Source organism: Rhinolophus hipposideros, assembly GCF_964194185.1.
Source record: "Rhinolophus hipposideros genome assembly, chromosome: 4".
Classification (NCBI taxonomy): Eukaryota; Metazoa; Chordata; class Mammalia; order Chiroptera; family Rhinolophidae; genus Rhinolophus; species Rhinolophus hipposideros.
In genome coordinates this window covers 49,999,191-50,026,980 of record NC_138050.1, presented here as the reverse complement: position 1 = coordinate 50,026,980, position 27,790 = coordinate 49,999,191, and the positions used below count along the sequence as shown (strand labels likewise).

The 27,790-nt window shown below is 40.8% G+C and overlaps 1 protein-coding gene across 6 annotated transcripts in view; it reads right to left on the bottom strand.

Annotated features, from left to right (window-relative positions):
- The window catches only part of CSGALNACT1 (chondroitin sulfate N-acetylgalactosaminyltransferase 1), a 299,253-nt gene that overhangs the window by 7,808 nt on the left and 263,655 nt on the right, over positions 1-27,790 (bottom strand). For all 6 annotated transcript variants that reach the window (XM_081045538.1, XM_081045539.1, XM_081045537.1 and 3 more), the window contains 3 exons: positions 23,162-23,263; positions 6,074-6,252; positions 5,046-5,140 (listed from right to left, as the gene is read on the bottom strand). In XM_081045538.1, coding sequence (XP_080901664.1) covers positions 5,046-5,140; positions 6,074-6,252; positions 23,162-23,263 — 376 coding nt within the window. The remainder of the gene's footprint in view (positions 1-5,045; positions 5,141-6,073; positions 6,253-23,161; positions 23,264-27,790) is intronic.

Here is a 27,790-nt window from a genome sequence, read left to right as displayed (position 1 = left end):
GGGTCTAAGCAGAGGGCTTAACTTCTTAGAACCTTTGCCTAAGCATAAGGAGTTCCGCCATTCTGTTCAAACATTGAAAAGATACACACCAATGATGTCTAGAGGAGGAAGAAACCCTGAGATAAAGATTAAACTTTCAAAGAAAAATAACTCCTCCTCTTGTCCTGAATTTCACCGATCAGTTTTCAAGTGCTGTCTTCATTTTTAAAAATGTCTTTTAAGGGCTGGCCTCCTCTCAACTCTCCCCAGCACCCTTTCTCTCCCCTCCTTAGATTCAGCAGAGCACTGCAGGGCATAAATACACCACAAAAGGATAGTTGTCCAGCCTGCTCTCTCACAGGAAGTTTCCAGACCTGCAGCTCTGTAGGCGATTCACGTGACAGGGGAGGGGGGATTATATTCTATTAGGACCAAAACTCAAAGCACAAATCAGTGTCTCTCCCCCAAAGATGTGGGAAGGCGGCCATCATGCAGCTGCATGGTTTAATGGCGCTGACTTGGACCACTTCCCATGACGCAGTCTGGGCCCTACAATAAAATACTCAGGCAGAGTATTTACTCTAAATCAAAGAGAGTCTCCCAAGCACCGAGGTTGTGTCTGAGCAGCCTCACGTTCACCAGAAACACCAGAAACCCATGCGGTCCACATACCCCGCGCTGAGAAGGCGTTAGGCCCGGTTTAATGCTCTGCTGTTGCCATCTTGAAATTCTTCATAATTTTTGAACAAGGATCCTGAGTTTTCATTGTGCACTGGGCCATGTTGTGTATGTAGCCAGCCCTGTCCGTGAGGGGCAGACACCCTGAACTCCAGGGGTTTCTGTGGCTGGGCTGGGTGCCTCCTGACCCCACGCTGTACGTTCCTTGTTATCTGGGCCCTGAGGGCTCCGTGATCACACCACACAGGATTCCAGGGGGCTGCATGTGGTACGCATGTGCCTGTGGGAAGGCACAGTACTGGGACAGCTTCTATTTCTTGAGAAATAAAGTATTCTAGAGCCACAGCTTTCAAAGAATTGGTTTGAGAATGGACTCAAATGCCACCTCCTCCAAGATTTGTACTAACCCACATTTCTCTACAAGTCTTCTATCTGCATAAAAATATGAAGTGCCTCCTGAAGGGTATCATGCTAGACAAGGAATCGTCCAGGTTCCCTCTGTTCTAGGAATCCGTACTTAAAGCTAGACTCCATGCCCTCCAGGAAGCACTCTGAGGTCAAAGCGTGTGTCCACTCAGCATCCTCAGCCCAGTCTCCTCATGCAGTGGCACTCGTGTTCCCAACGCTGCAACTTAGCAGTCTGGGCAAGCGACTTATGCCTGTGCGCTTCAAGTTCCTCACCTGTGAAAGGAGCATAATAATGCCTCTTCACCTTACTTAGTCGTGCATGAGGTAATGTGGGTACAGTGACTTATGAAAGGCTCATCGATGGCATCTATTAATGTTACCTTTGGTACTTAGTTACTTTTTGGTCTGCTTCTGGAATAAATAAAGACAGACAAAAAGTCTGGTTGGCAATTTTTAGAAGTTTAAACATAAATTCAGATTATTGGTAAAGTATCTTTTGGAGGCAGGTAGAAAGGTAAGGGTTTAATCAGAGAGGGGGTTATAACAGCTATATACGATGTCAGAGGGATAGTACTCTTGGGGGGTTATCACTTTGTGAGGGGTGCAAATGTCTCATCATTATGTTGGGTTGTACAGCTGAAACTAATGTAAAAACATAAATTTTTTTTTAAAAAAGTCAGAGAGGGAGTGAGGACAGAAGGCCAGCATACCATCTGCACAATGAACAGAGTGGCACAAAGTCATCAGACTTAAACAATGGGTGGAACAAATGGCAGACTGAGATGTCAGGCATTTCAGGCAGTGGAAATGGTGAGGAGAGGGACCTGAGGTGGAAGGAGACGAGGAGACACTGGGCAATGTGCTCCTGGCAGAGCGGCTGGCTTGGGTGTCTATCGAGCTGGAATCATGCGCCAGGTGCTGGGGTTTGCAAACATTTTCTCTGTAATCAGTTTTAGAGCCAGTTTATGGAGGGCAGTTATCCCAGCAAGGAATCCGGGTTGCAGTGCTGTGCTGAGCCAGCCAGGACAGCTCAGCAGGATTGTGCAAGTCTCTTGCCAACTCTGTGTTCAGTGACATCACATTGATAGCCTGAAATAGGCCACAGTGGGAGTATTGACACCACTGAAAATGGCAAACGCTATGAATCAGGGCTTTCCCCCTCCCCCTTTCAGAGAGTGGGTTGTTAAACATTTACTAGCACACCACTGGCTTTACGCCATAGACTTTTTTTTAATGGAATTAATCTGCATTTTGGAAATGCATCTATGGCAGAGGGTGAAGGAAAGACTGAAGTATAGGGGAGGGAAGGAATCTATAAGAAGCAGTAAGAGGCTCCTGCCGTGGCCCCAGCAAGAACCGACAAGGCTTGAACCAGGAAAGTGGAATGTCCAAAGATAACAATTATTGAAATTAGAGTCATTCCCCTCTCAGAGAGCTGCTTCTACATGAAAGCATCAGCAAGTTTTATTTCCGGTTTAAAACTCAAAAAATTAAATACTAGTATAAAAGCCCACGATTTTATGTACTACTTATTACTAATGGTCTGTACTCAAAAGTAAAGAAACAAGTAATCCGAACACACACACACACACACACACACACACACACACACACACACACAAATCATAAGTTTGGTTTCTTCCTTTTGTCTGCAGGCAAAATGTTACCAAATGACAGTAGCAGTAGCCAGGAGAAATAACTAGCACATTGACTGTGAGGTCATATTTGCAGGGCTGCTGGAAAAGGTTGTCTACTGTTTGCATACATAAATAACTTCTGTTATAGCTGCATTCTGGATCTATGTTCTCCCTTACCTCTGACACTGATGTACTCCAGGGAAGGCTATCAAGAATGTATAAACATATGTGCATCATATCTTTCTAGACTGAGTCAAAATGAACCCCTGGTAGGAAGTCTTTCCTAATTTACCCCTCTCTGATCATTACTTTTTATTTTATGCCTTCTCAGCTCCTATACATTCTATCTCCAGTATATGAGTTTCTGTGGTTTGATGTTCTCCCTTGGAATTTCTGTCAGGTCATTTCCTTTATATTTCAGCTCTCATCTAGACCCTAAGCAAATCTATTTCTACTGCACTAGAGTAAGGAGATCCTAGTTTTGGCCTGAGATCTGCTACTAGCTGGCTATGTGATCTTGGGCAAGTCTATAAAAAAAGAAGAGAGTAGGTGAGATGATCTCACAATCACCTGAGTATATGAAACTGTTTCAGTTCTTCTGACCCCTCCACTAGCACCTAGCCTAGTTCTCTGGAGGCAGCAAGTGCTCAAGAAATGGCTCATCCAGTAAAGACCATAATCAACACTTTTCTTTTTTGGATGAAGACCCATTCATCTCAGAGACAACTGCTGTGTTTCTCTGGACTAAATAGTCATATACTGAACCCTAAAAGATCAGACTTATGTGATCTAGGAAAGGTCTAAGGTATATTTAGAAGTAAATGTAAAAGGTTGCGGGATAATTCAGAAGTTCTAGCTGTGGACACAGCCATGTGACTTCTGGTTCTGATTTGCCCGCACCATCCTCTGGCTTCCCTTTGCACCTGCTTTCCTGCAGGAATGGTAACAAAAGGATAAAATGTTTAAACTGAGAAATGGAAAGAATTCCTTGCAAGCAAATAAGGTCTTTATGAGTTTGAAGTCAAAACATTAATCATATTTGATGTCAAATGTACAGTGGTATTTTATTTAAAATCAAAGGAACTTTTATTGTGATTGGTTGAAAGAAAATAAATGCTGTATCCCATTTTCCCTTCAAACCCTAATAGAAGCTGGCATTAGAATTTCATTGGCGGAAGAGGAAACTACATTATTACTGCACTGTATGGCTTGGGTCCCAAGTGAAATCATGTGAGGACATGGTTGAGGAATAAACCTTGTCCAACCTGAAGGAACTCAAGCTGAAACTTTCTGGAACAGATCCTTACATCAACTGCCAGAGGTTAATTGGAGAGGGGCACAGGATATGGTTGGAGAAACAGGTTTTGCTACTCTGGAAGCTTACACACAGAATCTGTTCTCCAAAAGAATTTCATTAAACACATATTTTCATGAAAACCAGCTTACTCTCCCATTGCACAGAAGCATGAGAGGCTTGGTCCTATCCCATCTTCATGTTCACACGGCAGATTTCCTTTCCCAGGCCTATGATGTTCTCAATGGGAAGAAACATGGCTTTGCCTCAACAGGAGACAGAGCTACTCAAGTCAGTGAAGAACAGACAGCCCCCCGTTTAGAAACTCCCCTGAGATTCAGCCTGAGTTAGAACACAGCTTCAGATAAGCCCAGCGGATCTCTCTGCAGGAAAAGATCACAGCCCAACTTGGGGACTGACAACAATAATGGGATAGTCTTGGAGAGGCATGCCTAAATGTGGTACAGAGACCCTCTTCTGGCTTGTCTCTTCTTCCTGTTCCTTGCCCTGCTCTCTGCTGAATGGAGTAACTACTGCCACTACCAAGGAGACATCTCAGCTCACAGAGATCCTTGGTGGCTATGTGGTTCCACTATCTGTGGTGGCATGATGGGAAGGGCATTGGATTTAGTCCCTGTTCCCCCAATGAGTCACTCACTGTGTGCCCTGGGGTGAGCCACCCCTTTCTGACTTCTGTCAAGTGGGAACAGAAATCTTACCTTTCTTACCTTGCAGGATTTTTTAATAATAAAGAGAAAATGTGTTGCATCCCATAATACAATAATACTAGTTACCAGAAGAAAACTATGAAGGTGTGAAATTACCTTTCTGTAAGGTACTGTTCCTATTTATTTTCCACTTTTAAATATTGCAAGCACTTTTAATCAACAAGGCAGTGGGAGCAAAGGCCAGAACATCTGCCAAACTTAAAAATTACTATGGGGATCAATTCACAGATTTCCACTCACCTTTACTCATGGTCAGGTGCCCCTGGTAATGAAAGACATGAAACACAGTCACACAAAGGCACCTGCGGGGTAATTACTCACCAGCTGCTGTTCTAAGGGAGGGACGGCATCGTGGTGGCCATATATTATGCCAGGATTGTACTGACTGAAAAGGACTGGATAAAATACTTTCTTCCCTGCAAATCGGAAAACAAACACCCACTTCCAGCAACAGATAAAAAACGATTAGGTTTGTTCATTTATATTCAGTCCTCTGAAACATCCCACACATTTGTATCCACTTTCTGTTTCCATTCACTCAAGTCTAAACAGGTCTTAGAGGTTCTGTACCAGGTAGACCAGATGGACAGACTGTCAAATATTTCTGACCTGTTAGCACAGGAGTGATGTTCAAAATATTGAGGGTCAGTGGATCTGGCACAGGGCATCCACCAATTGGACTGGGTGTGAAAGAGAGTCCTGGCGCTCTCTGCCCTGCCAGACATTAACCCTTTAACTGCTGGCTCGTGAGGCAATCTGAAGAGTTGACAGAGGCCAGGGTGACTTAGGGCAGCAGTAGACTGAGGGAGCCCAGGGCAGTTGCTCTTTACAAATTTACATGAAGAGTTTCAATATTTTAACAACTGGAATGCCCATTCCACTAGTTATCAGCTGAATATCAGTCTTGCCTGTGAGTCAAACTCTGTGAAAATTATTTTCAAACTGAGTTATTTCTGCTCAGAGCCCTTCCTCCTTTGGCAATTGTCCACCACTGTTCTTTTCCCATTGGTTTCAGGAGGTTTTCCAGGTATTGTCTTCTCCCCCACCACACTTTCTCCTGTGGATGTTCACTAAAGCTGACCACCCAGGTAAAAATGGAATAGAGGTTATAAACATGAACTTGAGACAAAGAGTCCCAGAATCGTGACGGCCAAAAGGCCTATACTGGGACACCAAAGGAGAAATCAAACAAAATGATTTTTTTTTTCCTTTACTTGGTCGTTGGGGTAAAGTAAGGCTGATTCAGAAGCAGGACATCAGAGTGAACTGTGAAGAGAATGATGTATGAGTGTGAGCTAAATGCCACCCTGGGGGAGAGAAAGAGAACTGCCAACTCCACAGATCCTTACCTGGCTGTGTATTCAGCCTACATGTATTGAGGAATTCAGAGGTGAAGTAGATGTCCACATCACAGAAAAAGAGAAGGACATTGCTTCCCTTCCAAAAGCGGGCTCCAACATCAAGTCCTTTGCCCCGGGAAAATTCTCCATTCAGTTGGATGAAAGTAAAGTTCCTGAAGTTGGCGGCTCTAAAAGGAAGACCAGACATAGTCACTCATGTAGCCTTGCTTCCCAGGCCTACAGAATCCCCTGGCAAATATGTGACCAAGGTCCATCCACATCTCGCCATGTGTCTTTTGTAACCCTGAGGGCACTGAGACTACCCAGCATTTATAGAATGATCCAGACTCATCGGAAACTCATTGGGATTAAAGGTCCCAAGAACAAACACTTAGTGAAGTTTTAACACCAGTTTATTTCTTGCTTCTCTAGTAATTTCCCCCAATGGACAATTGTGCTGTCATGATTAATGAATATTTCTTGTGATGGAAAAAAACTTGAACCAGTGAAGATGGAAAATCTCCTAGAAAATTTCCATGCCTCCTGAGCCACCCAAATGAAACCACTGGGCCAAGGAAATAAAATCCCATTGTAACGACCCCACCCAGCATCTTCTCACCTGTATCCAACTCCAGGAGCCAGACATGATGTTCTTGATATATATCTATCCTCAAACAGATTTAAACCTGGATTCCTTCCCTACCCTCAGGTAAAGCAGCATTACAGAGAAAATGACAGACTTGGATTCAGAAGGCTAGGACTGTCTTAGGCCAGGCTCTCCTGTAGATGAACTCTGTGACCTAGGCAAGCCCATTCATCTCCCAGAACCTCAGTTGTCTCATCCACAAAATAGGAATAATAATACCTTCCTTAACTGTCTCACACAGTTATTAGTCAGATAGACACTGCCAAGAACATAAAGTACTATGTAAGCATCAGCTGTTGCTGTTATTAGCACAGGCAAAGATTCCCAGGCCCGTGGTCGTGAAGTCACGCTGTTTCTTCACTTGGCTGTTTTTTCCCAGGAACAGCAGAACCTTCTGAAAGGGGGCATGTCCTGAGCAAAAGACCCAAGAATTCATTCAGTACCTAGTGGGACAGGTGTTGTTCTGTTGACATCACCCTTCTTTTCATATTCTGAGCCCTCCCTCCCTTCTACCTGGCCATCCCCATCCCCCAACTTCTCACTAATCTTCATGTATTCAAAAGAAGCAAAAAACCCATTCCCATTTTTTAAACTTTGTGTTCCCAGTAATATCTTGGGTAAAAGTCAACACAACTATAGAGTCCTAAACTATTCAAATGCTAAGATGTATTTGTATCTGGTAATTTAATCAGTGGAACTAGTTCTGCTACCCCTTCCTTCCTTGTCTTAGTATTTTTCAGATCCGTGAGTGAGCTTGGTTTTTCAGCTTTGGAATCTGTGGGCTACCATGTCTGGGTTTGATGCCAGACATGGTTTTTCAGATTTAGATCAAGGCCGGAGGCCTGGTGATGGGAAGGGCACTGGTGTATGAGTCAGGAAACCTGGACCCAGGGCCTAGAACCACGCCTGGCCCGCATGAGGCACTCGATAGATGTTTGTGAATAAACGTGTAAATACATGAATGATTCTAATCCTAGCTCAGCCTCTGATTTATTGGAGGCAAGTCACTTCACTTCTCTGGTCTCAGTTTCCTCAGTGTAAAATCTGATGATCACAAAGCTCCAAGGCCCCTTTACACTCTAAAATTCTATTTTCTGCACTTTTGCATTCCATTCAGCACTGCTCTCCATTGGGAGGGATTTTCCTCCTCTCCCAGAACTTGATCGTGACTCCTTTCTCTGGCAAGGTGGCCCTAGTCCTTGGTCTGGCCCTAGTAAAGACAGCTACCTGCCAGTCTCCAAAGATGCTCTGGTTCAGTCACCGTCATCTCCTCCGGAGGGATCTACAACCCAGCTCCTGTAAGGCAGGCTCAACCCACTGCTCCATTCACTCAGTTTTTAGGAAAGCTTTACCCTTGGAGATGCCTGGATTTTTGCCTGTTCATCTAAGGGAGTCTCTAGCCACGTCTCACAGGACTCATCCACCATCCTGGAGACCGTCTATTTTTCCCCAGCCAGAGGCAGGTCTCTTTCTTCACTTGTCTCAGGGTTCATGTTCTTTGAGACCCTCCCAGACTGCAGGGAGACCTGTTAGCTATTTTTCAGAGCAGGGAGGACTAACATGCCCAAATACAATGAAGGAGCAAGGCCTTCCTCAGTCAGGATGTATCTGACTCATAATTCAGGGACCTCCTCTAAGAGGTCTTACAGGATCTATCGTTCAAGAGCTGAAATATAAAAATGCTTTATATTTGAACAACAGCAAGCAACTTTCATCAAAGAAGAGGAATGCAGTTCCTGAATGTTAAACGGACTGCTGGATTTTCTTCTTTGAACAGCCTACAGTCCATTTGTGTAGATATATCAAATATTTACAAAAGTCAAGTCATGTTGACTACTTAAATAAGACTGTAAGGCAGCATTAGAAACTGGAGTAACAGCATTAAAGATATGACAAGCCTGTAGGTGATCAATATTTGAGTGCATGGGAGAAAGTTGAGTGCTACAAATTTAGAGGGAAGAGTGGTCATTTGGCATATACACTTACCCGACATGTAATTTAATCTAGCTTGTTCTGGCCAAAAATTTCCCAAATCCTGGCTTGAGGTGCTCTTCTCTGCTCTGCCGCAGCACGGGATGGAGAAGGGCACAGGGCTTGCCTGTCAGTCAAAGTCACTGGGAAAACGGGTGGGGAGAACACTGTGCCTAGAGTCTGAGATGACCTCTATTTGGAAGACATTTTTTTTTTTAAAGTGATGAAACATCAACCTCTATACTTCAATGTGTTGCCTTTAGGGAAAGAGATTTCAGGAAAACGGATGCTGGGGGACTCTCCATATGGCCTAATGCAAAAGGCAATCTGCTTCCTTTCTCTACATCCAACCTCTCAGCAAGGATGAGATGATCCGTCTTATATCTGTGGCACTACCCAGTCTGGATATGAATTTCAAACCCCTTCTCCAGTATGTCCGCAGGCCATACAGAAAGCTCCAGGACACAGCATCCAGTTCTGTCCATTCACTGTCCACACAGCAGCCCCTACACCCTATGGAGCCAGTGCACACATGGCACCAGTGGCCTCTACTTCCCCCCGTCACCTGTACATATCCCTGCCCGGCCCAGCGCTGCATGGCTTCTCATCTACCTTGACCAACTCTGGCCAGCAGGAAACATCCATTGTTATTGGTCTGGCAGCATACATATGTGTTGGTTCTGTGGTGAAGGCCTAATTAGGGAGCTGGACATCAGTGCACACAGAAGCAGGGTGGGGACAGAGTGACTGCTGGCCTGGGAAGCACCATCAGCCAGTCATGGGCTCTGGAGAAGGCCCAGGGCTAACTGTGTCACCCACCTGTGGTTCCCAGTGTGGCTGCCAGGTCACCCTGCTCAGTTAGGAGTCCGTCTACAGATGGATAATAGTACTACCGTTGTCCCTCCTGACAACTGAAACCCAGCACTTCTTATAATTAACCACTACCTGGGAGAACCCCTCTTCCTCCTCTCTTGCCATCAGGAAGGGCCTCTGATCATCAACAAGTGTTCTCTACAAAGAAAGAGGACTGAGCTGAAAACACCAGAAGAAGAATCAGAACAACTTCACTTCCCCTCTTTTCCAGAACACAGAGATTAATACACCCTTAAATACCTGGGCCAGGAAGTGGGATGCCCTCCTCTCATCTCAAACTCATCAACACCAGCTCCAGAACACAGGATACAAAGGGAAGAAGAGAAATTGGCTTCTGCAAGACAGCTAGGCCCCTTCCCTCAACACGTCCCACATCTTTACTCAGAAACACTACGCATTGGGCAGGGGATTTGCTCACTAGGCCAGACCACCTCCTGCTCAACAGTACACGCAACAGTGTATTAAGAAGCAGCCACGCCATACAAAGCAAGGACACATTTGAATGCAAAACACTGATTTGCCTTAAAGCGGTTTGACAGTTTGGGATTCAAAAATGTGCACAACATGGGCATGAGGCTACAACCCCAAAATGCAGACCATAGAGGTACACAGGCCGGAACCTTGTTTTATCCTCTGTCTTTTCCCCCATCCCACAGTGACCAGCCAAAAGATGGTCACCAATGGCATGGACATGGCTGGGACCTCCTGTCTCTGCTCGCCGATCCCTCCTGGGAATTCGTTTTCTCCATCCTCTTCATGGCCCATGTCGTGTCTCTGCTTCTCATGCCTTGCTGCTAACTGAAGTCCCTATCTGGGCTCCCAGGCGTGTTGCCCATTCCTCCTGTGCCCGCTGCCCTCGCCTGTGTAGACATGCACAGGACGATGTAGCACACTGTAGACCTTTAGGACAGGGGCTGCCTTACTTGATTTTCTAACTTCCGAGGCTACCTGGAAGGTAGTGGCACACACAGGGATAGAGTGGATGATCCATACATAAACACTGGTTGAATCCAGAGATGAATCAATGGGAAACCCCGAGGCACATCTCAGATCTGTCATTATTGGAGGACGATGTCCCAAGATGCTACCTTCTTCCCTCAGCTGGGCCCTGGAGAAGCTTCCCACATCAGAAAGAGTCTCAACCAACAGATTCCAGGACCACAGCACAGGCACAAACCCAAGCTTTTAAGAAGATGATAAATATATAAATAACACAAAAGAAGAGAGCTGAGAAAAATAAGATGCAATTTGGTTAGAAATATTTAATTCCCCCCATTCAAAGAAATGTAATATTTAGTGGCATGCCTAAAGAAATGGACTAGTAAAGAATGGGCATTTTTCATGACAGAATGAGAGCAATACATCCTATACTATGTGATTTCCTATTATGAATCAGAGTTTGCAGTTTCAAAAGGCCACATGATTACTCATAATTATTTCTTCTTCTTTTCTTCTTGAATTGTATTATTTGCTGATGAAACGCTTGAATTTCTCACTCAATTCCTTTCTTTTACATAAAAAGTCTGGTGCATGGGGACTTCTCTAAGTTATATATAATCATTCTGATAAAGGTTTTAATGACCCAAGAAAGCTACTGTTTCCGCTGGAGATTTAATTTCTCTAATTGACTTACATTTCCCAGAATTGTTGGATTAAAAATGATAAAAGGTCTTATTGTCTAATATGATTTACTCTAGTACAGACTTCTTCCCACCACTGCAAGGAAATTCTCTTAATATGACATTTCTCACAATAGCCCTTCACTTTAAAAAAAAAAAACACTTAAAAATTTACATAGAAACCAGGATTATATTGAATGTATAATTTACAGTTTTAAATCTAACAGCCATAAATGTTGAAACTGCTTATGAGTTCTACTTACTGAAGACATTTGAATACAGTAAAGAATTTAAAGTAAGCACTTTAAATAATTAATTTAGAAGTTTCTAGAGTCTGAGCTTATACAAGCCTGTTTATACAATTCTGTTTTAGCCAATACACACACACATACACACACACACACAGAAGGTGCCCAAAAAAGTATATATTTTACAAAAGAAAAAACGGTATTAAAATTGTAATACTCAATATATGCTGGTAACAAAAGATGAATACAAGTCACATTTTACTTCTGTAATTACAAGAGGTGCTTAAAGTGGTTACCATCAGTGTAATTTTAATAATTTATTCCTTTCTTAAAATGTGTATATATGTTTTGGTGTGTGTGTGTGTGTGTGTGTGTGTGTGTGTGTGTGTGTATTCCTAAAGACTCTACCAAAAAACTGCTAGAACTAATCAAGGAATTGAGTAAAGCTGTAGGATACAAAATAACAATGAAAAGCAGTTGTGTTTCTATACACAAACAGTAAATTATCTGAAAGAGAAATTAAGAAAGTGATCCATTATAATGGCATCTAAAACAATAAAATAAAAAGAAGTATCAGTACATGCTACAATGTGGATGAACCTCGAAACATGCTAAGTGAAGAAGCCAGAAAAGATCATATGTTGCATGATTCCATTTATATGAAATACCCAGAATAGTTAAATCCATGTTTTTTTCAAATGTTTTTCCTGTATGTATGGAGCTGGTCATGTGTTTTTGCGCATCACATTGATTTTTGTTGAGTAAATCTTGCATTCATAGGATAAATCTCCCTTGGTCACGGTGTATAATCCTTGTTATCTGTTGCCAGATTCAGTTGGCTGATGTTTTATTGAGGATTTTTGCATCTAATATTCATAAAGGATATCGGTCTATAGTTATTTTTCCTTGTGATGCCTTTTTAAAATTTAGTTTTTAATTATAGTCGACTTACAATATTATATTAATTTCAGATGTACAACACAGTGATTAGATATCTATGTATCTTACAAAGTGATCACCATAGTAAGTCTAGTGAACATGTAACACCATACATAGCTATTACGATATTGACTATATTCCCTACACTTGTGCTGTCTGCATCTGGTTAGAATTTCAGGGTAATGGCCTCATAAAATGAAGTGGGACGTGTTCCCTGTTCTGTATTTTGAAAACTTGTGAAGCATTAGTATTAATTCATTTTTAATGATTGGTAGAAATCAGCAGTGAATCCATTTGGGCCTGGGCTCTTCTTTGTGAACAGGTTTTTGATTACTATTTCAATCCATTTACTTGTTATAGGTCTAGTTAGATTTATTTCTTCTTGTAGAAAAAATTTCAACAGTGTACAAAAATTTGTTTCTCCATTCCCTCTCCTCACCTTTGTATTGTTATTTTATTAAAGTATCTTTATGTAAGTATACATGAATCCAGATTTGTAATTATTGCTTTATGCAGTTGTCTTTTAAATCATAGGAGAAAAGAGTTATAAACAAAAATACATTTATACTGTATTTTATATCTCCCTACGTAGTTACTTTTACTTGCACTCTTTATTTCTTCACCTGGATTTAAGTTTGTATCGGGTGTCCTTTCATTTCAGCCTCAAGGACTCCTTTTCATATTTATTGTAAGGCAGGTTTGCTAGTGATGAAGTTTCTCAGTTCTTGTTTTCTGGGGATTTCTTAATTTCTCCTTCATTGCTGATGGATGGTTTTGTTGAATATGGAATTCCTGGTTGAGCATTTTCCTTTCAGCATTTTGAATATGCCATCCCACTTCTGGCCTCCCTGGTTTCTGATGAGAAGTCAGCTATTGATCTTGTTAAGGAATCCTTGGGCCTGATGAGTTTCTTCACTCTTTATTTTCTTTTTTCTTATTAGTTTCAGGTGCACAAAACAATGTAATAGTTAGACATTTATCATTTATATCCCTCACACAGTGACAACCAACCTCCCCCCATCTATTATCCCTCAGACATCGCATACAGCCATTACATTTCCACTGTCTCTATTCCTAATGCTGTACTCCACTTCTTGTAACCATGTGTGTATATGTGTGTGTGTGTGTGTGTGTGTGTGTGTGTGTGTATGTATAATATATAATTATAGTTGACATTCATTATTGTTCAACATCAGCTTCAGGTGTACAGTGCAGTGATCAGGTACCTACATCTTCTCTGAGGTGGTCTCCCTAATGAGACAAGTGTCCATTGGATACCCTACCAAATCTTTACAACATTATTGATTTGAGTTGCTTTACTCTTGCTGCTCACAAGATTCTTTCTCTCTTTATTTTTGTCTTTCAACCATTTGATTATCATATGCTAGTGTGGGTTTTTTTTTTTAGTTTTCCTACTTGGAGTTTGTTGAGTTTCCTAGATGTGTAAGGTTTTTCATCCAATTTGGGAAGTTCGGGGCCATTATTTCTTAAATACTTTTTCTGCCCCTTTCTCTCCTCTCCTTCTGGAACTCCCATTATGTCTATGCTGGCAAATGTGATGGTATACCACAAGTCTCTAACGTTTGTTCATTTGCTTCATTCTTCTTTAGTTTTGTTTCGCCAACTGGATCATATCACTGACCTATTTTTAAATTCACTGATGTATTCTTCTGCCTGTTTAAACCTGAGGTTGAGCCCTCTCCCCACCAAGTAAATTTTTCATTTTTGTTATTTTACTTTTCAACTCCAGAATTTCTATTTGCTTTTAATAACTTCTATCTCTTTATATGATAAGACATGGTTCTCATACTTTTCTCTAGTGCTTTAAATATGGTTGGTTTCTTTTAATTCTTTGAACATTTTTAATACAGCTGTTTTAAAATCTTTGTGTAGTAAGTCCAATACCTGGGCTTCCTCAGAGACAATTTCTAATGATTTTTTTTTCCCGTACATGAGCCATTATTTTCTCTTTTTGGATGCCTCATAATTTTTTATTAACTGAACATTTTAAATAATATAATGTGGCAACTCTGGAAATCAGAATCTCCCACAAGGTTTGATGCTGTAGTTTGTTTTTTGTTTTGTTTAGTAACTTTCATGAACTAATTCTGTAGTCTGTAATCTTTGTTTTGTGTGACCCCTTAGTAGCAAGCAAATGATTAAATAGAGATTCCTAATTTCCTGGAACCAATAAGTCTCTAAGTCTTTGCCAACGGACTTCGTGTGCATGTTGGGGCATGCCACCAAAACTCAGACAGGCAGTTAACAACCTACCTTAGCCTTACTTCCTTCTTGCACAGCCCCTCAAAGTCTCCCGGAGGTGAGATGTCAGGGCCTGCTCAGGTCTTTCCTAAGTATGAGCACAGCCCTCAACATGTGCGTGCCCTTCTAGATCTCCTGGATTGTCCTGGAGCTTTTCAAAGCCGCTGTAGAGATCTTACTCCCCAGCTTCACCTTTTAAGCTTTTTGGTTAGTCTACTGTTTGCCCCAACTCTTATCTACCACCTTAGGCAGCTACAGTTACAGACTTTCTATAATTGTTTTTCTGACAAATATGCCATGCAGAAAGGGCTTTTTCCACTGGGAGAGTTCTGAGTCAGGTGAAATAAAGACAACGTTGTCGGTGGAGTCTTCCATGGAACCCCCAGACAGGTCAGGTAAGGACAGTTCTCGGGGTAGGGTGCTTTAAAGGATCTCTAGCCCCATTGGCCCCGTTTGGCCCCTGGTGGCTGCCAGGCTGTGGTTCTTGCTGTGCTCCTAGGCTGCTGGGTTTCAAGGCTACTGAAGAGCTGAAGAGGGTGGTGATAATAGGGCAAGTTAAAGCTCCACATGGCTCCCGGTTCACAACAAAAATTCTGTCATTTTTCTAGGATACACACTTTGCAGATTGTTGCAAGTTTTGTTTAATTTCCAGAGTTCTTAAAAGGCTGATTCTGACCATTTTAAACAATTTTCTCATTGCTTTTATAGAGGAGAGTGTTTGCACAGGTCTTTATTTCACCATTTTTGCTGACAACATGTGTTTTTCTTTTAACTGTTGCCATTATATTCTATTGTGTGATCTTAATATCATTCAATGTTTTCCTAATATGTATATTTTCCTAACGTATTTATATGGAAAAATTTTAAATCTTCAGAAACGTAAGAATAGTATAAGTACTCACCTAGATTCACCAAGTGTTAGCATTTGCCATACATTCTTTCTTCCTCTGAACCATTTGAGAGTTAGTTGCAGACATCATGACAACTTCACCCTCAAAGGTAAGTATGTCTCAAGAAACAGGACATTCTCCTTTACAGCGTTATAACAATATAACAATCACACTCAGAAAATTTTACACTGTCACACTACCATAATCTATATATTATGTTCAAATTCTAAACGATTTAGAATGCCTAAAAATACAGGCCCATCGCAGTAAAGAGCTGGAACACCAACCAGAAGCACGTTTAGCCTCTGGCAAATACTGGTGAGATGTCACAGGTGCTGAGATGTCCCAGGTGTCCTGAGATGCTCCCTTAATGTGCGAGGTGCTTCCCAGGATGCAGACTCCTCATCTGCTTGGGAGCGATTCACTATGGTGCTTCTTTCATTTTAGCAGATGAGATTATCTACAGGTTCCTCATTTAAGAAAAAAATTAAAACAAAGCAACCATTCTGCTCAAATGTCAGAAATACATCAAAACAAAACAGAACGGAAAGAAACCTCGCCCACCCCCCCCGCCACCCCAATTTTCTTTTGGGATGTCCTGATGAAATCTTCCTGATGGTATGGTATGTGTCAAACAAATCACTTCAAAGAGGTGTCACATGCTGACACACACCATGGCAAGGTAGGTCTCTGACAACACACACAAAAAAACCCTCTCTTATGCCACATACTTGTGATGGCAGGGCAGTGTCTCATTTCTAGTACTTCAATCTCAGAGCTAATTCCTCTGAAAGATGCTTTTGTGTCCTCATGACTAGACAAAGATAGATTTGCAATGCAGTAAATGTCAGCTGATGCTAATTCATCTACCAGTTACAATGTTTTGTAAATTTTCTAACACAGCAGGTCCTCAATGTGGTTCCACTGCAAGGCTGATGAGACGCATAGAAAGTTAATACTTGTTTATATCAATTCGCCTGTGATAACATCGGTTTCATTATACATTGTTTCACTTTAAGTCACAGAACCTATCGACGACATTAAGTGAGGACTCGTTGTACACAGCTCCAAGCAAACGTCAGCCTAAGCCAGGACTTCTCAAACGGCGAGCCATGGGCGACCTACATCAACATCACACGTGGAACTGGTTCTAAGTGGTGGTTCCCAGGCTTCATCTCCGGCCTACTGACTCAGAATTCCTGGAGCTGAATCCCAGGAATGTACATTTTAAAAAGCACCCCAGGTTATCCAGAGCACATCTGTATTTGAGAGCCACTGAGTTAGGCTTTAATCTGTAATTAACTGAAGCTTAATAGGCAAGAGTCTGTGTAATAAAAATCAGATATTGAGAACTGATTTGTATTGTTTTCAATGGCAGTGGCTTTTAAATATTTTGACCACAACCCTTACAAGAGAATATATTATACAGTACACACATATTCGAGGTCCAACAATTAAGTTCACAAACTTGTGGCAATGATGTTGCTAGCCTTTTTTGACATCAGAGGGGTTATTCATTATGAATTTGTACCAACTGGACAAACAGTTAACCAAGTTTACTATTTGGAAGTGCTGAAAAGGCTGCGTGAAAAAGTTAGACAACCTGAACATATGGCCAACAATTCATGGCTCTTGCATCACGACAATGCTCCAGCTTACACGGCACTGTCTGTGAGGAGTTTTTAGCCAGTAAACAAATAACTGTATTGGAACACCCTCCCTACTCACCTGATCTGGCCCCCAATGACTTCTTTCTTTACCCAAAGATAAAGGAAATATTGAAAGGAAGACATTTTGATGACATTCAGGACATCAAGGTAATACGATGACAGCTCTGATGGCCATTCCAGAAAAAGAGTTCCAAAATTGCTTTGAAAGGTGGAGTAGGCGCTGGCATCAGTGCATAGCTTCCCAAGGGGAGTACTTCAAAGGTGACCCTACTGGCATTCAGCAATGAGGTAGGTAGTACTTTTTATAGGGTGAGTTCATGAACTTAATTGTCAGACCTCATGTACACACACATACACACATACACACACACACACACACAGAAATTACAGTTTCATGAAACAATATGTATCTTTACTACTTGTGAAGCACTCTGATATCTTCTATCCTATTCTATTTCTATTTTTAAAACACTGAACATAACCCACTAAATCTATTTCACAACCTTCTAATGAATCACAAACTGCAGTTTGCAAAACACTGATTTATAGCAATCAACTGAAAAGTAAATCTCAATTGAGTAAGCATAAACTGAGAGAATAAAACACTGCATAGTCATTAAACTAGATTTTTAAAAGATGTTGTTAATATATATACATTTAGCTGGATCTAGAACCATTTAATCACAATACTGATACCCAAAGGAAATAAATTTCATTTGGACTGATTTCAAATCTTATTACTTTCAATTAACAACTATGCATTTTAGAAGAGAGTTTATTGGAGTGAAAATTGGGTGCAGTTTTAAGACTGGGCGCCCTGGAAGTTCACAGACGAGGTTCACATCCTAGTCTCCCACATGTAGGAGATGACAACCTCAGTTAAATCTTGCTAAGCCTCATTTTCTTTATCTATGAAACGGGGCTAATAAACAGCATCTATCTCATTAGTTGCTATGAGGATTAAATAAGATAATCCATGTAAATAATTATTTGTATTCAAAGATAAGATGCATTTAAACAAAAGTTTTATCATCCTAAGAGAAGATAAAAATGATATTTAAATAAAGCTTCTTACGTAAGTTTTCATAAAGATTACTGTGGGTACCAGGCTGGGATGATAGGTAATTAGGAAGAGTCATCTGGAAGGTGGAGTGGCAGTGCAGCAGTGTGAACACAAGTCAGGCTGGCTGCAGAGGGGGTGCATTCCTAGGAGAGGTGGGCTGATCAATGTAACACCATGGACAGGGCAGGACACACCCCAAGGCACTGGTGACATCAACATTGCAGTTGTCACCAGTTAACAGAATGAGGACATCAACACAGAAAAAAAAAATGCAATTCCAATTAATTTCGTCAAAGTTTCTGTAGTGCTGCTTTAAAACACTGATCGACTCAGTTTCTAGCATGAAGTAAGCCCTACCATTCAAATGATTTTACTTTTCTTGTTTAAATTCTATTTGTTCTTTGCTCACCAAGCAACCTTCTGATTCAGAATTCAACTTGCCAAGTAATTTGATATGTAGAAGAATGCCTTGATAATAAGAGTCCTTTAGCATTCTAGTCAGTAAAAAGGGCATTTCCCATAACAATGCCTAAACTAGTCTTCCACTTATCCATCAGACTTATATAAATTTGGTTATATGTATCTATCAGCAAATGTCTGATCATCCTTTGATGTGCTCAGAAGGTGTCAAACCCAAGAGGACTGAGGTTCTCAACCCTCGCTGCATTTTAGGGTCACCTGGATAGCTACTGAAAAGCACGTTGGAATGGACAGCTGCCTGCTGTCCTCTCATGGGAAATCCCTGGGGTGGACCACCACCTTCTCAGACAATGGTTCTCAATCCTGGATGTATGTTAGAATCATCTGCAAACATTTTTAAAGATCCATGCCCAGGGATGGACACTTTCAGAGATGTTAAAACCTATCCGCTGTGCAAAGGGCGTGAATTTTAATAATGCATGCTCCTCATTCCTAAGCAGAAATGAAAAGGATATTGCAATGTACTGCAGTCAAGAGATGTCTGTTTCACTTACATTTAGGATATTCAACTACTTTATTCTCTTTGGTCTGCCTTTGACAGGATCCATAGCTTTAAGCTGTTACTAGTTTTAAACTTTTAACTCCTTACTGACTGAGAACAGAGGTCAGCAAACTTTTTCTGTAAAGGACCAGAGAGTAAAGTTTAGGCTTTGCGACTCATACAGTCTCTGTCACAACTATCCAACTCTGAAGTTATACCACAAAAGCAGCCATAAATAATACGTAAACAAATGAGCGTGCCCACATTCCAAGAAAATTTTATTTACGAAAACAAGTGATAGATGAAATCTGGCCAGCGGACTGCTTCAGAATGTTTGAATAATTGTAATTAGTATTCTGATCGTGTGCCCATTAACACAAAATTAGTAACAAAGCATCAAAATAAATGCAGAAAGTACACTCAATCTTGGAATCTTCTCCTTTGACTGACTACCGTTGTCCTATTACCATTTACCAGAAACTCAAAACAGAGGCCCTGTTTATATTTAGACCAAACGGACCTATTCAGACTATTTCTGCCACTGAGTACTATTGACAGCCCTCCAAGCCTTCACTTATGGAGAAACTACCTCCCCAGTTACTCGACTGAAACCCTGCAAACTTCCATGGCAACCAGAGGGAAGCATGCTGGTACCATTCCAGCTTCCTCACTAGTAGAAAACCCCATAGATATTTACTTACTAAATAAATACTTGTATACTTACTGTGGTAGGAAAAGAAATCCATCTCTGCTGTTTTGAATATATTTATTCCCCCATGCAACCAATCAACAAGGTATAAATATCAAACCCTAAGTCTAAAGTTTTAAATATTTTCTGTTCACTCTTTCAAAAAATGGAAGAAGAGACAATACTCCCTAACTCATTTTATGAGGCCAACATTACCCTGATACCAAAACCTGGTAAGGACAACACAAAAAAAGAAAACTATAGACCAATATCTCTGATGAATACAGATGCAAAAATCCTAAACAAAATTCTAGCAAATTGAATGCAACAATGCATTAAAAAGATTATTCATCACACACAAGTGGGGTTCATCCCAGGGGCACAAGGATGGTTCAACATATGCAAATCCATCAATGTGATACATCATATAAACAAAATAAAGGACAAAAATCATATGATTATATCAATTGATGCAGAAAAAGTGTTTGACAAAATACAACGTCCATTTATGATTAAAACACGTAATAAAATAGGTATAGAAGGAAAATACCTTAACATAATAAAGGCCATATATGACAAACCCTCACCTAATATCATAATTAAGGTTGAAAAACTGAAGCTCTTTGCTCTACGTTCAGGAACACGACAGGGCTGTCCCCTATCACCTCTTCTTTACAACATAGTGTTGGAAGTCCTTGCCAGAGCAATCGGGCAAGAGAAATAAATAAAAAGCATCTAAATTGGGAATGAAAAAGTTAAATTGTCATTCTTTGCAGATGACATGATGTTATATATAGAAAACTCCACCAAAAAGCTATTAGAAACAATCAACGAATACGTAAAGTTGCCGGCTACAAAATCAACGTACAAAAGTCCATTGAATTCCTATATACTAACAATGAAATCTCAGAAAAAGAAATAAAAAAACCTATTCCTTTTGCAATTGCAACAAAAAGAATAAATTACCTAGGAATAAACTTAACCAAGGATGTGAAAGACCTATATGCTGAAAACTATGACATTTTTCAAAGAAACTGAAGAAGATACAAAAAAATGGAAAGATATTCCTTGCTCATGGATTGGAAGAATCAACATTGTTAAAGTGACCATATTACCCAAAGCAATGTTCAGATTTAATGCAATCCCCATCAAAATCCCAAAGGCATTTTTTAAAGAAATAGAACAAAAAATCATCAGATTTGTATGGAACCATATTTGTATGGAATAGCCAAAGCAATCCTAAGAAAAAAGAACAATGCCAGAGGTATCACACTCCCTTACTTCAGCTTGTACTACAGGGCAACAATAATCAAAACAGCATGGTATTGGCAGAAAAACAGACACACAGACCAATGGGTAGAATTGAGAACCCAGAAATAAACCCACATAAATATGGACAGATAATTTTTGACAAAAAAGCAAAAAACATACAGTGGAGAAGATAGCCTCTTGAATAAATGGTGCTGGGAAAATTGGAAAGCTACAGGCAAAAGAATGAAACCGGACCGCTATCTGTCACCTTGTACCAAAATTAATTCCAAATGGATCAAAGACCTAAGCATTAAGACCTGAAACAATAAACTGCACAGAAGAAAATATAGGTACTAAACCTACGGACCTTATAGGTACTAAACCTCCATACAGCATTTTATGAGTTTGACTCCAAAGGCCAGGGAAGTAAAAGCTAAAATAAATGAATGGGACTGTATCAAACTTAAAAGCTTCTGCACAGCAAAAGAAACCATCAACAAAATAAAAAGGCAACCAACTGAATGGGAGAAGATTTTTGCAAACAGTGCCTCTGATAAGGGGCTAATATCCAAAATACACAACTCAACAACAGAAAAACAACCCAACTGAAAAATGGGCAGAGGACCTGAAGAGACATTACTCCAAAGAGGATATACAAAAGGGAAATAAATGTATGAAAAAATGCTCAACATCACTAATCATCAGAGAAATGCAAATAAAAACGACAATGAGATATCACCTCACCCCAGTGACAACAACAAGACAAATAGTAACAAGTGTTGGAGAGGCTGTGGAGAAAAGGAACCCTCATACACTGTTGGTGGGAATGCAGACTGGTGCAGTTGCTATGGAAGGCAGTGTGGAGGCTCCTCAAAAAATTACGAATAGAATTACCACATGACCCAACAATCCCTGTCCTGGGTATCTATCCAAAAAATCTGAAAACATTTATCCATAAAGACTTGTGTTCCAATGTTCACTGCAGCTTTATTTATGGTGGCCAAGACATGGAAACAACCAAAATGTCCTTCGATAGATAAATGGATAAAGAAGTTGTGGTATATATACACAATGGAATACTATTCGGCGGTAAGAAAAGATGAAATAGGAACATTTGTGACAATGTGGGTGGATCTTGAGATTATAATGCTAAGAGAAATAAGTCAGACAGAAAAAGTAGAGAACCATATGATTTCATTGATAAGTGGTACATAAAACTGAAAACAACAACAGAACAAGACAAACAAATGAAGGAATAAAAAGTCATAGACACAGACAATAATTTAGGGGTTACCAGAGGGTAAGGGGGCCGGGGGCATCTAGAAGAGGGTAAACGGGGTCTAATATATAGTGAGGGAAAGAGAACTGACTCTGGGTGGTGAACACACAATGTGAAATATAGATAATGTATTACAGAATTGTACACCTGAAATCTATGTAACTTGACTAACAATTGTCACCCCAAAAAACTTTAATTAAGAAAAGTTTTTTTTTTCTGTTCAACTGAGTACATTTCATCAAAGATCCTGCCCCAACCATCGCTCTGGCTCCCCCCACCCCAATCTCTCAAAATGCACAAGGAATGAAAATCTGAAGAGTGAGACCATTTGCTAAGTGGATGAGATCCAAGTATGGATATCACTCTGAGCCTTACAAGCTGTAGCTGAGATGGAGCTCACTGCACAGCTGTGCCTTCCCTAATTCCCATTCTGCAACATAAAATCCCCACATCTGCAGTTCTGAGAATGATGACATCCAGTCACATGGAAGCCCCAAAAAGCCCGTGCTTCCCACCCTTGCTGCTCATAGCAGTTTATCCTAAAATCAACACTGCACAGCGAGGATAGTGTCAGGCAGGGAGGGTGCAGAATTCCCCCTAAACACGGACAGAGACCAACCAATCCCCTAGTTCACCCACAGTATTAAAGAAACTAAAACTAAAGCAGAAGTTTCAGGCTTGGATGCGTACGAGCTTAGTTACCGTGCCTCCCGATTACGGCTCCACAATGTACTTACTTGGAAGTGTTTTCAAGTATTCCTTTCACCTCATTCATTTCTTCTTTCCCAAAGTAAACAATGGTTAGATGAATTCTCCCATCCTGCTGGATGCATGTCTCCCTAGAAAACAAAAGACGTGTATGTCTGGACCTGTTTGCACAGTAACAGGCAAGGCGCAAACAAATGCCTGTTTTGTAAAGTGCAAAAGGGTCTTGAAGTAAACTGAGTGAACAGCGAGACATTTCTGGCTGACCGTCACAGTTACCTGTATTTGTATTGATTTTACCAAGAAAACAATGAAATTTAAATGTTCAGATCTGGTAAATGAAAACAGATGCAAGAGGCAATAAATCCAATCTGCCATAGTCCTACCCCACTGGGGCCATCCAGTGTCATGGAAAGGGCATTGGATCCAACCTTTCTCTGCCATAAGAAGTCTGTTAAATATAGAAGACATAAATTCCATTTTATAAGTGAGAAAGCTAAAGCCCAGAGAAGGTGAGACCAGAATCCCTGTCTATGGCTTTCCTTGCATGTGCCAAAGACAAACAGTCTTGAAGCCTGAATCAGCACAGGCAAAAAGACATTCTTTTGTTTAAGACTCTAGAAACCCTTGGTAACACCTGGTGGCATGACTGTCTGAAGCAATGAAAAGGAGGAAGCACAGTTGCTGTGTCTCACCTTCCCACGCAGACACAGTTACTGTTACTAGTTCTCCATTTCTCCTCTCTGGAACTCTGACTGTCCCAGGCACCTGGCACTTGATGTTCTAGGGCCCCGACAGCCCTCTCCGGGCCAGGCCTCTGGCTCACGGCTCTCTAGAGCTGCTTTCCCCACCAAAGCTTACCTGTTATTTGCCCATGATCTGTTCTCTCAATGGTTACACCTAGCTAACCTAGTAAGATCCTCTGCTGAGGGTTTACTTCATATATAGGTGTGTAATATGTGTGCGAATGTATGAAGAGATATGTGCATGTGAATGTATGTGTGCAAATATATGTGTATGTAAATATGTATTTATGTGTACACGTATGTGTGTACCTACATGTATATGTGTGTACCTAATTTTAACAATTTTCTGGAAGCAAGTTAATGGAAAGATTCTACTAGTGGGATGATATTTTGTGATATGCTAATATGCTGCATATCCTTCCCTTTTATTGCTTTGGTCCCTGTGTTAGCTACTTTCTTTAACCCCCAGACCACAGTCCACATCATAGCTTCTCAGAAATTGGCAGAGGCCAATTTATTCAGTGCTATTTATAATGACACTGAAAAGGGGTGACTATCTAGCTGAGGTGGCTGGGAGAAATCCAAAGAAATAGAAGGCATGGTTCCTGTCCTCAAAAAAAAAAAAAACTTACGTAAGAAACAAAATAAAATAAGCTCAAATAAAATAAGGACACCTCATGGCACTGATAAAAAGTAGAGAGAATTCAGAAAACACGGCAAATCCTGTGAGCTACAATGGCTGGGGCCTTGAAGGATGGGTAGGGTTTAAAAAGGTAGCGAGGAAGAAGAACAGAATTCCTGGTGGAAGAACTATCAGGAAAAATTATATTGACCCTGGGCAAGAGGCACACTGGGGTCATACTGGTCACAGGTATGGCTTTGAGAATTCTATTTACTTCCTGTGGAAGCAAGGTAAGAGCTACCTCTGAAACCCAGACTGACGGCAGAGCTCTTAGAAGCAGGCAAGGGACCAGAAACAGAGGCCCGGGGTGTGACAACGTGCTTCAACACTGAGAGCTCCCTCATGGCCCCGGTCCCTGCCGACTGAATCATCACCTACTGACAATAAAATTCTCGGGACATAAAAGATCCCTTCTGCAAACTTGCAAGATAATGCTTTAACTTCCTTTGCCAGGACAGAATAAAAGCACACACACACAGTGCCAAGCAACCAAAACACTGCTTTAAAATTGTGTGTGCTATTGGAAAAAATCCATCCCAGAATCAGGAGAAAGTCATTGTGGAACCTGAATAAAAAGGGTTTTCGTTTTTCTAGTAACATCTTTGCTGGCGTTGTAAAAAAGCACTTCCTGTTTTCAAGGAATAAAACAGATACCTCGGACCTTTACTTTTCATTCAGCAGCTGAGGCTTCCCAAAAAGGCAAAGCAGAATCTGTCTGAGGTCCACCTCCAGTGGCCATTCCATTGATTCATTTATTCCTTCCTTCATTCAGCAAACACTAACCAAACTAACACACCATGTGCCAGATACTCTACCAAGAGATCTAAAAAAATGAGTAAGATATAATATTTCTGCCCTTGAGAAGTTCTCCATCTACTGTGCATGACTGAAACCATCTAAAAGACAATAAAGAATTGCTCAATGAGAGAAGAGCATAGTACCATGAAAACATCACTGTCTGCCTGAATTATGTCGTAATTTTTGTATTTTTCAAAAGAATTCCCACTAGACTCCCTCCCAAATGTATGTGAGAAAGAGTGTGTATGTGGGTGACCATGTACATGAAGGTGTCTGTATTTTGGTATAATTATTTGTACATGGACACAAGCTGCCTAGGTCCCTGGAGACAACTTTGTTTGCAATGTATTATTCTTGTTGGAGTAAGATTTTAAAAGAATAATCATTTATGGTCCCTGTTGGGGCACCAACCATCCAGTTTGCCTGGGATTCTCCAGATCTTAGCCCTGGAAGTCCACATCCCAGCAAATTCCTCAGTCCCAAGCAAACTGGGACAACTGGTCACCCTACCTGCCTCAGGGACTTTACAGTGTATTAGAAGGAATGGATGGTTGAAGAACTATAACATAAGGCAGAATGGAATAACTACAGTAATAGTTGGGTGGTTTACATTTTAAAGGAGATACACTGGAAGGATGTTTCCATTAAATCAATTTCAAATAGTGATCATCACAAACCATGTACCCAAAATAGTGGAAAACAGCAAAAGTCTTGACCAGTAAAAGGGACATAACCTTCTGTCTTAAACATCACAAAGAGGAGGCCAAAGAAAGAAACGAAAGATTCTATTCTAGCCTCATGTAGCTCCCAGCTCCAGCAACTTCCTCCAGAAGAGGAGCTGGAGAAGCAGCTGGGTGGAGAGAAAGCAGCCTAGGGGAATGGCTGGTCTGGGGAGAGGCAGGAATCCCAACTCCTACTTTAGGATCTCAGTACAGGAAGAGCCACAGCAGAGTATTTGGTCTGTCCATATCATGTAGAAAGTAGAGAAGGAAGGTAGAACTAACCTAATTATGTTCTGTGAACTAACTTCTGCAAAAGGAGGACTTGGCAGAACCAAAGGATAAAAGATCTCGTTAGCTAAGATCCCTCATAAGAGTGGGAAGAGGGGAAGGGATGAGAGACGCTGACAGCTGGATGCAGTACCTTACATATGTCTCCCCCTGAAATACACACACACCGTTAATTAAATAGAAGGCCAAAACCTTATCTCTTTTCCTTTTTTCCACTTGTGGGAGTTTTGGAAAGAGCCTCTGAAGACAACAGGTAAATGAGGTATAAGAGAAGTAAACAAATAGGGCTGAGTCTCTTGGATGTTCCAGGCCTCAGGCCTTAACCGATGGCCTGTTCTGAGAGCAAAATACTCTAGCCCTCAGGGAAAGATCCACCACAACTAGGGAGAATGAGCTTGGTTCTGCTCACAGATCCATTCCAAGGCTCAGAAGAGCCACAGGAATTTGGGAACCTCCAACAAAGGCTGCACAAAGCCTCAGCTGAGTTCTTTCTCATCGCTACCCATTCCTTCAGACTACAAATGAAGTGAATAGAACAATAAATACCCTGTCCTCAGAATATAGTTAGGAGTCGGACACAAACAGTTCTCAGTCAAGACGTGGAGGTAGCCAAGGAGAATCTGCCCCTACGTCAGAGCAAACAGTCTGGGTGGCTGTCTGTATGCAATGCAGAAGAAGGATAAAGAGAAACATCAGAGCTACCGCATTTCAAGAATAACAACAAAATTAAAGGAAGAGAGAGAGAGAATTAAGAAAGCAATAGTGTTCAAAAAGCCAATGAAAACATAGTCTGAAAGAAAATAGAACTCAAACAGAAGAAAACGTCTTACAAATGTTTCACACTTTCTTTAAAACAATGTGAATTTAATAAAAAAAAAAAGGTTCAAAGAGGAAATGACAAAAACAACAGATGAAGGTTAACAGGCACATTCTGTGCTCAGAAGAATACATTGGTAAACAAAGCAAACAGAAGTATTATAATAAATTAAAAATAGCAAGGCACAGAATAGAAATATGTGAAAATCAAATTCCTCACGTAAAGGAAAGTCTTATGTGAAAGCAGATAAAAGAGAAAGGCCTTAAAAAATAGAGAAGCTAATAAGTGGAAAAGACCTAAGAATATAGAATAGTGTCTAAAAAGCAGAGAATCCAACAAAGCAGAAGTATGAGGTGTGATCAAAAAATACGGTGACTATTTAAATACTCAAAATTAGAACACCCAAAAAAGCTCCCTGAAATGAAAGAATCCACATAACTAAAAAGAAAACTGAATTACAGGAAAATCTGAGAGAGACTAGACACTCAGATGAGACATATCCTAATGAAGTTATTATGATTCAAGACTAACAAAGGAATTTTTAGGGCATTAAGCAAAAGTAAAAGTAAGTCATTTTCAGGGCTGACAAAATCAAGTTGTCCTAACAC